Source organism: Oryzias latipes, chromosome 15 (genome assembly GCF_002234675.1).
Source record: "Oryzias latipes chromosome 15, ASM223467v1".
NCBI classification, from domain to species: Eukaryota; Metazoa; Chordata; class Actinopteri; order Beloniformes; family Adrianichthyidae; genus Oryzias; species Oryzias latipes.
This window is the reverse complement of record NC_019873.2, coordinates 18,561,303-18,574,670: the sequence shown is the minus strand read 5'-3', so window position 1 is coordinate 18,574,670 and position 13,368 is coordinate 18,561,303. Positions and strand designations below refer to the sequence as shown.

Genomic DNA, 13,368 nt, shown 5'->3' with positions numbered 1-13,368 from the left:
TTAAAGTGATGCTTTTGATTTAGTTTTTTTTTTTAACTTTATTGTTCAAATATTATTTTAGAGATGTATTTAAACATTTTTAATCTACAGCATTACCTCTTATTCACAAATTTATAATAAATTCTACTTTATCTGTGTTGGTATAGCGCAAAAAAGAAATGTATGTGAACGTGTGGAAAATTAGGATGCATCGATTATATTCTTCCAAATAACATACATGCCCTTTTTGACATATTGGCAGGAAGATTGTCGGTTTGTTGGCTGGCATTGAAAGTGCCCTTTGGTTTAATAGATTTGCAATGCAAAGAGAATTTTGACGTAAAACCTTTCTAATTTGATTAAACTGTGGATCATTCTGAGTCTCCTTTAGCAAAGCAAACACTATGTTTTTATAAATGTGGAAATATTTTTCTGTAATTCCTTTAGGCTAGGGGTCTGCAACCTGAGGCTCTTTTAGCCCTCTGTTATGACTCTTTGCCTTTGAAAAAAACATGCAAATGATTTGAATAAATAATGGGTTTGTAGTTTTATGCTAATTAATTAAATTTTGCCTTTTATATTTAGATTTTTAACATGTTAAATAACTGAGAAAAAGGTTTAATCTACTGTCTGACCATGTTTGATTTGGCTTTTTTAATTTTTTATTCAAGTAAATCTATTGCAAAAGGAGGATCTTATTTGACACGGGGGGGTTGAATATTAAAAGGATGCAGTACTGGGAAAACTAAAAGACTTTAAAGTTCTCATTTGTTGACAAATTTAATCCTGTTATAATTCAATATTGTATATGATACAAATGAATGGCTTAATGGCCACAAAAACTTTGTATTTTTCTAACTGTTAAGTGGGGCGTTGTGTCTCTCGCTGGGTTTTGGTCAGAAAGAAACTGCTCCACATGGCTCTTTCTGTGTTAAAAGGTTGAAGACCCCCTGTTTTAGGCCATAAGGATCTCAGAAGATTTTTTTTTTACTAGTGACAAAACTAATTTGTTTTGTAAATGGGACAACATGATGGTTTTATTCAGGATTCGTAGAGCGCTTTTTTTAATACAAATATTAAATTAAATAGGCTATCTGTAAAATAAAACAATAACACTACATTAAGAGTTGCTCTTTTTGTGGGATCCTTTTCAGCAGCAGGAGTTGGTATAATTCTGGGACACAATGACCTTAGACACCCTCCAAAAACCCAAACTTAACTGGACCAGAACAGTGCCCTGCTGATGTAAGAGACCTAAACTTGATACTGAGCTTACTCCTGTTTAATTACAGATAACAATCACATTTTTCTTCCAACTTGCATCAAGATTTCTATATAAATTTGTTTTGATTTTGAGAATGCCGTTCATCGAATTGAATATTTCTGCAGCCCGATTCAAGCTGTCATTTAAAATGTTGTATATGTGTGTTTCAAAACATTGGCTTTTGTAGCACCAATAATAAGCTGAGTCTTTATTTTTAGTGCTTTCAAACTACAGTCTAGCAAATGATGGTTATTACACAATCTTAAAATGAATATCTGAGTATGTGTAAGTTTAAAGGATTGAAAGAGAAACAAAAAGTGTGAATGCGTTTGAAAAACAGTCCAATTGAATGCATTAGAGTTTGTTCTGGAGTCAGCAAAATGTTATCTTAAAGTTTTTTACGTATTAATCTTCAGGTTTCTACTCATTTAACTTTGTCAAAAATGTCTCAGTTTCCTTAGCAAAATCAGACAAACTGTGGAGCGGGACTTAAAAAAGCCTCTGACACGGACAAGTGCTTCCTGAAAATATTTCCAGTGAATTGTAAGAATTTACAGAAATGTGTGAGAATGAGTCACCGGGTTTTGCTAAAATCACCTCAGAGGCTGGCTTACTGAAAGCGTTGGTGACTTCATCCGGTGCTACTTCTCCTCTGTCATGCTCCCTTGTAACAGTCACTGTGTCACATAAACACACACATACACACACACATTCCTCACAATTCAATGAGTAGCATTGTCCTGCTGAGAGATGTGTAATGGAAAAGATAAATGGAGGATAAAGCTAAGGTGACAGGACTGAGCATGCATGTGTCTTCCTGTATTTGCATGTGTGTGTGCGTGTGTCTGCGTGTGTGCACTGCACAACAGACCAGCAAACCATCTGCTCATCTCCTCTTAATGAACAAAGCAAACAGCAGGAGTCAAGGCTGTCTCCAAATCTGGGGTCCCTTTATTGGTGAGCGCACACAAACTCGCACACACACACAATTCTGCACTGTTTAATCTGATTATCTTTGATTGAGAACAGGGGCAAAGCAACCTTTTTAGACCTCAGTCCCACATCAGTGACAGAGAAGGTCTGAAACACAATTAGCAAGCTGTTACTGAGCTCTGCTTTGCAGTCACATCTGACCAAAGGCAGCCAAATGAACCAAATGTGTGGGAACTAACCAATGGAAAATAACACAACTGCATCTGTGGCCGATGAGGAAATTCAACTCTATTAGACAGCTGTTCACCAAACATTTTCGTATGTACTTGGACAAAACACGAGCCGTGGATCAAATGGCTCAGGCGCAAGCATGGCCAGGCAGGAAGTGTTACTCACATTTTGATGTGAATAAAACCGGCAGCCAATTGAAAATAAGACAGAGCAGGATATCTGCAAAGGAAGTCTGGACCTTGACAAGATATGACACTGTGTGCAGAAAGCCAGAAGACCATAAGAAAAAGTAATTAATCTGGACTTTGTGTAGCCACATCCTGCTCACAGACTAAAATGCTGTTACCACTTTGTCAGAAACCAACTCACACAACTTGGAGACGTGCAACATTCCTCATGCTGCTTGGATGCATAGCTGACATGAAATTAATTTTACACACAGAGCAAATACTTGTTGATGATATGCCTCAAGATAGAACATGATTAGGACTTAACTTTAAGGGTCATGGAATTCTGTCTTAGGTTAATAAAAGACACCGATTTGGATATTTAGTAAAATGACCTTTCATTCAGTGAGAAATCTGGGTACCTTATCTGCCTTCATAAAATGCTGAATAAGATACAAATCCCTAGCTGTAGGGAAGTTGTAGATGTCAGATCAGTGGATTGCAACCAATGAATACATACCTCATGTTGGTGAATAACTAGTTAAATTACAAATTGAAATGTTCGGCTTCCATTGCAGCAGAAATGCAGTTTAGGAAAAAGAAAACAGAAGTAAAAACTAACTTCCTACATATTTTTATTTAAAGACTTGGTTCTTGATTTTAGAACTTTTTTTTTACATTGTTGAGTAATACATTTGATGTGTCTCCATCTAAAGATATCTCATGTAACATTTTTTTACATGTTTTTTCTATTTACATTTCTGGGCTTTCAAATCAGATCAAAACCAACAATTTTTCTATTGATCATGACTATAATAGTGATGTATATTTTAATTAATCTAATAAGGCCATGTTACATAAATTAGAATACTTGCTAATACATACTTGTTTTCTTTCTGGTTCATTTCTGATTTGTTGATTACTTGTTGCTAGAATGTGAGTTGATCATTTGATCGGGGCTGTGGGATCACCCTAATCTGTATGGTAAGGTATCCTGCACTGCAGCCTCATGTGGGCCCCAACTCCTTGTAATCTGGGTGGTCTTGTGATGATAGCCTCTGAGAGCATGAGTGGGATGGCCCCTCCTATGGACAGTTTCCCATTATAAAATATTGTTCCCTCACTTCAGTAACAAGCCAGAACTTCCACCTATTATTATTATTATTATTATTATTATTATTATTATTATTATTATTATTATTATTATTATTATTATTATTAACACTGTTTTCTTTCAAACAAAAAAATCTATTTTTTGTGTTTATAAGTTACATTTTGATTGATTGGTTTTATGATCAAACATGAAAACAAAAGAAAAACTTTTTTTGATGAGTCTTTCGTCAGTTTATTTAAACTTTAAATACTTCTGTACGTTTAAAAAACATGTATTTTAATTTAAGTAATTTTTTAGATTTAATTTAACACAGGTGCTTTGGTGAACGGAGCAACGGCGCCATCTACAGGTATTTCCCTTGCAAACGTATTTCTGCTTTTTGACAAGGTACTTTTTGTTCACGTCAGGCTTCCGTAGCTACCTCCTTCCCCTGCCACCTTCCCGTCATAGTGACAGCATGGGTTCTTTCACAAACTTTATGTCAATGTTTTATTATTAGTTTGTTTTGGTACTGGATTATCGGCTATTTTCTGGATTCCTTTGCCCACATAGACCCCATGTTTACCACCACCGGGTCCCGGGGCCTCTGTAAGTTTACCGGGTGACAAGTTAACTCGAACGCTTCCTTCAGTTCCTCCAGCACCTAAGCTAAGCTAGCCTACTTTAGTATTGCGTTGTCGTTAATTTACTTAATGTGATATCCCGAGCTAGAACCGTCGTGTTTAGTCGAAACAAAGAAAATATCTGATATATGATGATTTGCCTCTTAATTCAATTCTTTATTTCAATAATGTGAATTTTGGCTATTATTAGTTCCACTAATGTGAACTGTGCTACCTACAGTTGTAGGAAACGGAATGAACTCAAACATTAGGCAAGCCCATTTATCACGGTTTAATCGAAAGCGATTGTGTTTTTGCAGACAAGGCTCCTCTGTCCAAAAGCCTTCTGTTAGTCCTCAATGGACTGACTCTGATGCTGATCCTTCTGCCTCAATACCAAGAACTCTTCATCTACAACCTGCAGGCTCTCACACAACAGCAGCAGGTATGTTTGTTTGGGAGCTACACTGTCAAATGCACTGTTTACACAACATCTAAAAACAAATAAAAACATGGAATCATAAGTTAAAATAGCTAAAAAGATAAGAAAGAACAGAAATAAATATAAGAAAGGGAGGTAAACACCTTATTTGTGAGAATCTCCTGAAAAGGTTTAAGGATTGTTTTGATGTCGTTGCATCTATTTCCCTCAACTTTTGCTGAACAAAACTCGTGCAGCAACATCTGAACTCTAGGTAATCCATGGCCTGCTAACAGCTCATATGTCTCCACTTGCCATTTTCAGAAGCTGGTTTTTGAGAAACTGCAGAATAACTGGAAGTATAGTGCAGCACAAACAAGAACCCAAAAAAATTGTTTTTTTTTTTTTTCAAAATATTCCTCTAAACAGAAATATAAATGTTTATTTCTGTACACTGCAAACACGGCAATGAGATTTGTTTCATTAAAAAATAGTTGGATCCATTGATATATATTATTATATTGTGTATATACATATATCAATGGTTGCATCCCTTCTTTTTTTAAATGAGTTTGTTTTGTGTACAATTAAAGTGGTTAGCTATGTACTTTCTATGACGTAGGTACATATACCCTTGTTGGAAATTGGACTTTCTACTTGTTACTGCTCTTTACTCTTTTTATTTATTAAAATGTACCTCTTCCTCTTCAAATGATTTAAACTAGGCCTGCACAATAAATAACAAATTTATTGTTATCACAAAAGACGGCAAAAATTAGCAATAAACGGTTACTTTAAATGTGCTTTAAGAATCTTATACCAGCTCAAAGTGTTTTGCCAATCAAATAAATCCCTTTATGCATTTGACCAATCGGATGGTCATATATCGCACGTTATATTGTCTTTGCAAAATTGATCATTAATATCGCGTATCGCGAGTTTTCCTCATATCGTGCAGCCCTCATTTACACCATGACCACTTTTTGCACATTGATCTCTTCTGTTTGTCTTCAGCTGCTCCAATCTCATTGCATTTAACAATTGTGAAGACAATAAATGATTCTGACAGTTTAGTTTTATTCATTTAGTATTTTTTATTTTTATTTTTTTTGTTTTCACAACAACCCATGTTAACCATGTTGACCTCAGCGTAATAGAAAAAATATGAGAAATGTGTTCTGTGGTCCAATTAGTTTGTGGTTTATTCCACATTTTTAGAGATAATTCTGGTTACTTAACAGGTGTTTTTTTTATATATCTGTACTTCAATTTTCTAACTTTATTTAGTTCAACCTTTTTGTTCTGTTCACTATGATAAAGAACACAAACATCCAAATGCTTTGAAAATTGAACTGTATATGCTTTATGTTTTCCATAATGTTTTTTTTTTTTACATTTTATTTTTTTCCATGTTTTCTAGGTGTGGAGGTTGTTGTGTGGAAGACTTGTCTGTCTAGATGTTAAGGACTGCTTTTGCTGTAGCCTGCTGATTTACAACTTTAGGATCTTTGAGAGGAGGTTCGGCACCAGGAAGTTTGCCGTGAGTGTTTAAGTGGAGGATGCTCTTCCTCACTAAAGTTTCTCTCTTTGGATAGTTTCTCTTTTTTGGGGCAGAGATGAAACCTTGTCTTGAACTCTAGTGCTGGACAAAGATACAAGTTCTTGGTTCTGGGTAGCATTGCAGATTTAGTCTTTCGAAAAACCACCTAAAGATGAGCACAAAACTGGAAAGAAATGACAGATTCAGTCAGTGTGCGGAGAAATTATTATTGAGAACTGTTTTGCAGGATGAGTCTGAGCTTTATTTGCGGTTAAATCTCCAAACCTGCCTTAAAAAAAAGAAGATGATTGTATTTGATGCTGTTCACTACTCCTGTCATCTGACTCTTTGCTGTTTTTGTTTTCAGTCCTTTCTATTGGGCACTTGGTGTTTCTCTGCCCTCACAGACTTTGTGTTGGTTCAGGCTTTTCAGCATCTGTTTGACTATGAAGTGGAAGAACTTCCTGCTGGACTGTGAGTTCATTACAATTCTAATCCATGTGTCACATCTCTGAAAAGCAGAGGTTTTTATTGACAATCACACTTTTGCTAATAAGTTTTGAGCATTGCAGAGTTTAAAGGCACGATCAAATTGTGCGTCAGTTAAAAAAAGACTGCTGTTTCAAATAATCTTTTCCTTCGTCTTAGAACTTTTCTTTTCTTTTCCTTCTTTATTTTCCTGACAGGCTTGCACCAGTTTTTTCTTTGTTCGTGCCTTTCTACCTGTCAATCCCCAGGATGCCAGTCACCCAAATACTTGGTCACATCCACATCACCAACAAATCTCTGGTGTACATAGTTGGCTTGCAGGTAAAACCAGTATTCTGCTATTGTGACTAAGCATGTTTATCGTAGTTTATCTCCTGCTGGTTTTTCTTTTTTGTTTTTTTTGGAGTTGTTACATGCTTTCTCTGTCTTCTTCCCTGAATCCTTCTGTGATGCAGCTACTGACTTCCAGCCCCTTCATGTGGCTCCTTGCTCTTAGTGGACTGGTGAGTTACCATCAATCCTGAATGTTACTGTAAAGTACTAGTTTTGATGACTCATGATGGAATGTGCTTCGAGTTATTCAACTATTATCACCGATAATATCACAGATTTCACATTGATGGCAAATCGGCGTAAATAGTTGACAGTTTGCTAGTTCAGCCACATAAACGGATGTCATGAGCATCACTCTCAGCAGTTGCTCCTGTTAGCTTAACCTAAGTGTCATTCGTTTGTGGTCTGCCATACTAGTTTTTTTTTAAGCTTTTTTTTTTTTTTTTTGCTGCTACTTTGACAATACAAAAATATTAGGGAGAATTTACAATTCTTGTTTATTAATTTTACTGAATCAACAGCATTTTTGTCTTTCTTACATGTATGTGCTGCAGGGATCCAACAATTCATTTTCCCCAGGATTCGGTTAAAACCTCAATTTTTGGGTCATGATTTTGATTCGATATGTGATTTGTGTATTACAAAACACAAACAAAAAACGTGACATCTTGATTTTATTTTATTTTTTTTTTATTTGCTAATAAGCAAGTAAGGGCTTAAGCTAAGCTTACCAGTAGTCTAATGTAATAAAACAATAAATAAATCCTTCTTAAATTCAGCACAGCAGTTGTTTGAGACTTTTAACGTAAACATACTTGTAGAGATGCTTCAATTCACGTACAATTTACTAGCTAGCAATAAATAACCATTTATTGCACATTAAGTGCATGTTCTCATGAAAGGTTTTGATCCTTAAAAGAAATGTGTTTTAACATACTTCTCTGTTTAGATTATGGCCTGGCTATGACTCTTTTTTATTTTTTATTTTATTTTTCTTGCTCCTCTGTTGCTAAAATCACTTCTGACTGATGTTTTTTTTCTTTTTCGTTTTATTGAGATTGCATTTTCTTGAATGTGCTTTTCAGGTCTCGGGCGGGCTGTACCTCTCCAATATTTTGTGGGTCCAGAAGATTCTCTTTGTTCCTGCATGGGTGTCTCGTATCGCCCGGTATATTCTGGAGCCCATCGTCTCAAGTGAGGACAGTTGTTGAGTGCAAACAGAAATTCAAAATGAGATGTCTTGAATACTACTGAAAGAAAATGACATAGACTGGTACAGAGTAAGATTTATTTTTTTAAATAAAAATACCAAAATACAACAAAGGATAAGTTTTTAAAACTCAACATGTACCAGCAGTATTAGTACAGCAGACATGGTGCGAAAGACTTAAAACATTAAAGGTAATAAGCAATTGATGGAGTTAAAAATTAGATTAGAGTGGAGGCTAAAATTTACATATGTATGAAAATACTCAAACTCAATCAAAAAATATTAACAAAACAAAAAATAAAGAAATATTTTTGCAGTCAAGACATGTATTCAGCTTTGTTATGAAATACTTTCAAAATGAGGACAAAATTCTTACCATAATGAATAAGTAGGTAATTTCATCTGTCAAAGTAAACTTTCTCTTTATCATGAACAATAATTATCATTTTCATTGTTTTTCTGATATTAATATAACTAACTTAAAGAAAGTAATGTAAAGAAATGCAGTACAGCAACTTTGTTATCATAGTTTTACCATTGCATGCTTTTTCTTTATTATAAAAATGACCATGTCAAAGTTTACAACTTTTTTCCTAATAATAAAAAGAAAACGTTCCAGCAACCTGGATTTGAAGCCATCAAGTTTGAAGGCATGTGTTCAAAAAATGATGTAGGTTGATTTGTAGAAGTGATACCCATCTCCTCCAACTCCTGGAGATGAAGTTGTAAACATAAAATATTGGTATTATTAGCAAGTTTTCTTGACGGTATCTTAATATTGAATCGTTATTTTTCAAGGCTCCCAGCCAAGCAATGAGACGCCTCTGGGGATGGGGGCCACTCTGGACATTCAGAGGCAGCAGAGAATGGATCTGCTGGACCAGCAGCTGCTCTTGGCCCAATATAACGAGGCTGGAAGGAACGCCACACGTCAGCCTCAGGTCCGTGCACAGATTGAATGCAAAATGAAGGGATCGCATTGGTGGAATCTTGATGGTCAACTCCTTTCTGGGCGGGGGTTGTGTGTACACGTGTGTGCGTGTAGGCTGGGCTATTACAGTGGACCAGGTTGTTATCTTCTCTGAGGCACCGTGGGCAGAATGGACCCCCAATGCAGCCCCAACCTCAGGCTCAGACACACCAGTCCCCTCAGCCACCATCACTGAACAATTCTCCTGTTGCAGAGGAACAGGTTTGTGTCCTATTTGTCCTTAGTCGTGTTGGGTTTATATACTTTTTTAAAGTTTGGTGCACAAAGTCATTGAATATTAATCCGTACATCTGTCATTTTTGTTCCACAGGTGGCACGGTTAGTGGAAATGGGCTTTTCCAGAACCGATGCCCTGGAGGCCCTCAGAGCTTCGAATAATGATATTAATATTGCGACGAACTTCCTTCTCCAGCACTGAAGGAAAAACGCTCAGAGATGGGGAATAACAAACACAAAATGTAATAAAAAAATTTAATAAGCAGACAGACAAAGAATGCAGGTCTAATAAGAAACTAAAGCAGAGTAAAAAAAAAAAAAGCAAATCTGAGGAAAGTGAAAGGGAAATAGTGGATAGTAAAATGCAGAATAAAAGAAGAGATGGATTTTGTTTGGACAATCTGAATGCTTCGCCGCTGCCCCCCTGAGGCGGCGTTTGGCTAAAGCAGCCTGAACTGAGGCCAGTCGCAGGCTGGTTGATGGGGAAGTGAGAAGCACAAAGTGAAAGCCGTTTGCGTCACGGCTGCCTACTGGCTGTTACTGTCGGAGGCGGGTGTTGTTGCTCAAGGGAAAAAAAAGTTGGAGCTCCAATTCCCAGGTATCTCCTTTGAAAAATACATCATACAGATTTCAGTCTATTACATCTTCAAAACACCAGGCTTTTGTCCCACCGAGAGAGGAAAAAAAAGGTATGTAACAGCATATTAAATACAGTTTTATGTATCCTCATTTGATATAACATCACGTCCAAAATGGCTACATTGCAAGGATTAGGAGTGGGGGGGGGCACAATACATCCCAAAATTAGTCTAAATTGAATAATTTTACGGGTAACTGGAGAAAAACCTTTTTGGCCAGGAGACTTTATTCCTATGTTCCTAACAGAAAACCTCTTAACATTGTAATCTACTTTAGTGAGATTTTAACATTGTTGGTTGGGTTTGTGTAAAAAAATTTAATAAGCAGACAGACAAAGAATGCAGGTCGCCCAACCCCCGGTTTGTGTAAAACCCAACCAACATAAAAAGTCTTTATAAGTTTCACGTACTTTATGGATCTAACTGGTTTGACCCATTTTACCTGTGCAGGTACTTGGTTGCAGCTGCAGCCAGGTTAGATGGGCTTTCTCAGGGCCACATAATGTGACTTTCAATTGTGGGGGATGTTTTTTGGTTTCTTTCTGCTGTCTTAATCGAGCTGTCATAGCACTTCTGGTGGAATTCTTAAAGTCTTAACAGTTTGTTGATATTTATTATGCAATATCAAGATGAGAAATGAATGGAAACTATGCACTACATAGTTACTGTGTGTAAACTTACATGCAAGAGAACTTATATTACAGCCACTGTGTACTGATGTCAAAGACAAATGCTAGTTTTATATTTTGCCTGTAACAATACGTGTAATATATGTCCACTGAAATGAGTTCTTTGTGTGTGTAAATATTTTTGAGATGATTCTAATTATAGGTGTGATGAAGAAGTTGTTGCATGGACGACTCTCGGATGAACTCCAAATCAAACAATCAGTGGAATAAATTGACTTCCTGACTGAATACTGTGTTTGTTTTGGTGTTGCTCGTCTTGTTTATAGTCTTTATAGATTATCTTTTATTATTTATATTATTATATATCATATCATATTATTTTATGAAAAAATATCCCCCCCCAAATTGTTCATATTTTTATTTTTTAGTAAGATTTTAAGTTTCTCAACTAATAACTGAGACTGCTGATTTAAAAAAAAAAACAACATTAACATAAACTATTGTTGACATTAAAGTACATGTATTGTTCATATAGACTGCAGTTTTTTTTTTTTTTTTGGTTGTGCGCTCTGAGATTTTTATCAAGGTAAAAGTGCACCTTGCCCGAAAAAATGGTTGAGAGAAAAATTTATTTAACTGTTAAGGATAATTTTAAAGTACATATTTGCCATGCAGAAAATACATACTACTAAATACTTCTGTTTCTTATCCTATTATACTACAATGGTTGATTATATGATGTAAAAAATATTAGGTATGAGCAGAGATGATTAGTAATTTTTAAAGAGCAAAAATTTTAAAAATACATTCGTTTTGCAGAGTAAAGCTGAAGGTAATAAACTGATTTTTAAACAAAGTCAGGCTGAGGGGAACAAATTAATAGATCCTGAATTCTGTGGTATGTTTTTCAATTTTGTATTTTGGGCAAATTTAAAGTGTTACTAAAATTATTTTGAGTTTTTTCCGGTTATATTGTATCGGTATCTCTAAGCCATTTTACAACTACCCTTTGATTAAATGAAAGGATGAATTTGCAAAATAAAGAATGGATGAATGGGTGTAAACATAACCGTTGTGCTATCCTAGGCTCTTTAACGTTGGGAGTTGGGTCATCTAGACCCACTAGACAGAACTCTGAACCTTTTTTCTTCAATGATTTGTGATCTTCACTGGTGTCCATGGATTACATGAAATCTTTCCACCTTTATCCACCTTTGTCATGGTAGGAATAACACCTCAATGTAAGGGTGGGGTCATCTATGATAGCACGAGGGCATTTTAAAGCCCCTTCCTCACTAATGAGTTTGATAATGTTTTCGCCCCTTTGGTCACTAGATGGAGACAGCAGCTTGGAGCTGTGGAGGAAAATTCATCTGCCACACCCACTAGATCTCATTCAACTGAACAGAAAGCTCCACTAAATAGTCTGGCTCCAGGGCGGTTAAGCATTGCAAAGGATTGTGCACATCTTTAAGCCAAAGATTCCCAAACCTCCCTGAATCTCCAACCAATTTCTGAAAACTCAGGAAGCTTGTTTTTAGCTGCTTAGGTTTTCTTTCCATTCGTCATATTTTAGTGCTCATATAAACCTCCACGTTTTTTACCAAGAGGCTGCCACACTCATCCAACCTTTACTGTCACTGAGCCCAGTCACATGCAACAGCTTGCACTTATTGAGCAGTGAAAAACAGATTAAAGTGATCAAGAATTCTCTGAATAATCGTTCAAATTTTAGGAAAATACAATCAAATCAAAGCTAAAACTCAGACAAAATGAGGCTCATTTGGAGAACATCTTTGTAAACTGTTAACTGCAGCAAAAATAATCCTTGGCTTAACGGTCGTGATTTATAGTTGCTGGAGTTTCATTCTCTTGCAATACCTTCTTGAAATCAATTCAAATAATGAGGTACATGGCTGTAATTAATGGAACTCATTCAATTCAATGTCAGTTTTTTTTTACCCACACACATCTTTGTGTTTTTATATACTATCCAGAAGTGCCTAGAAGCTGGAAGCTTCAGCAGTTGTGTACAGTTAAATGTCATTTCAGGTTCACCAGTAGTGACTCTTTTAACCAAGGTCTACTGGACCTTACTGACATACTGCATAGAAACAGAGTGGTGTCTGTATCTCAAGTTTGGGAGAAAACAAAGGAGGTTTAGCTGCTTGTTACAAATGATGTACTTTATTTATTTTCACAAATCAACAGACAGATGTGTGGTTTGGACATTTCAAACGGGTTCCACATCATTACACTGCATTTACCCAAATATGTCTTCCTTAGATGCTTTAGTATTAGCAACAGGGTTACTAAGGTGAAAAGATGATGCAATTATTAATCCTGTAAGTTATTTCACTTAAATTCCAGAAAATTAGGGAAAATGTTTTTTCCCCCTGATTTACAGTATTTCATGGCAGTAATTGCTTGTTAGAATAAACCTTCTTGGGGGGGGGGGGGGGGGGGGGTCAATTCACTGCAAAAAGATTAATACTAATTGAAAAAGACAACTTAGATAACAAAAAAATGATAAAAGGCTCATATCAAAATCAAACAATGACTATTCATCTCAAGTTGGATATATCTAGATACATAGAAATATGTTTGTTTG

At 35.9% G+C, this 13,368-nt stretch overlaps 1 protein-coding gene across 1 annotated transcript; it reads left to right on the top strand.

Moving 5' to 3' along the window:
• Positions 1 to 4,091: 4,091 nt before the first annotated feature.
• ubac2 (UBA domain containing 2) lies at positions 4,092 to 11,045 on the top strand. The gene is made up of 10 exons (XM_023963426.1): positions 4,092 to 4,276; positions 4,611 to 4,735; positions 6,132 to 6,251; positions 6,619 to 6,725; positions 6,938 to 7,061; positions 7,196 to 7,243; positions 8,159 to 8,267; positions 9,082 to 9,224; positions 9,329 to 9,475; positions 9,585 to 11,045. The coding sequence occupies exons 1-10, from the start codon at positions 4,246 to 4,248 to the stop codon at positions 9,690 to 9,692; spliced, it is 1,062 nt and encodes a 353-aa protein (XP_023819194.1). The 5' UTR covers positions 4,092 to 4,245; the 3' UTR covers positions 9,693 to 11,045.
• Positions 11,046 to 13,368: the final 2,323 nt, after the last annotated feature.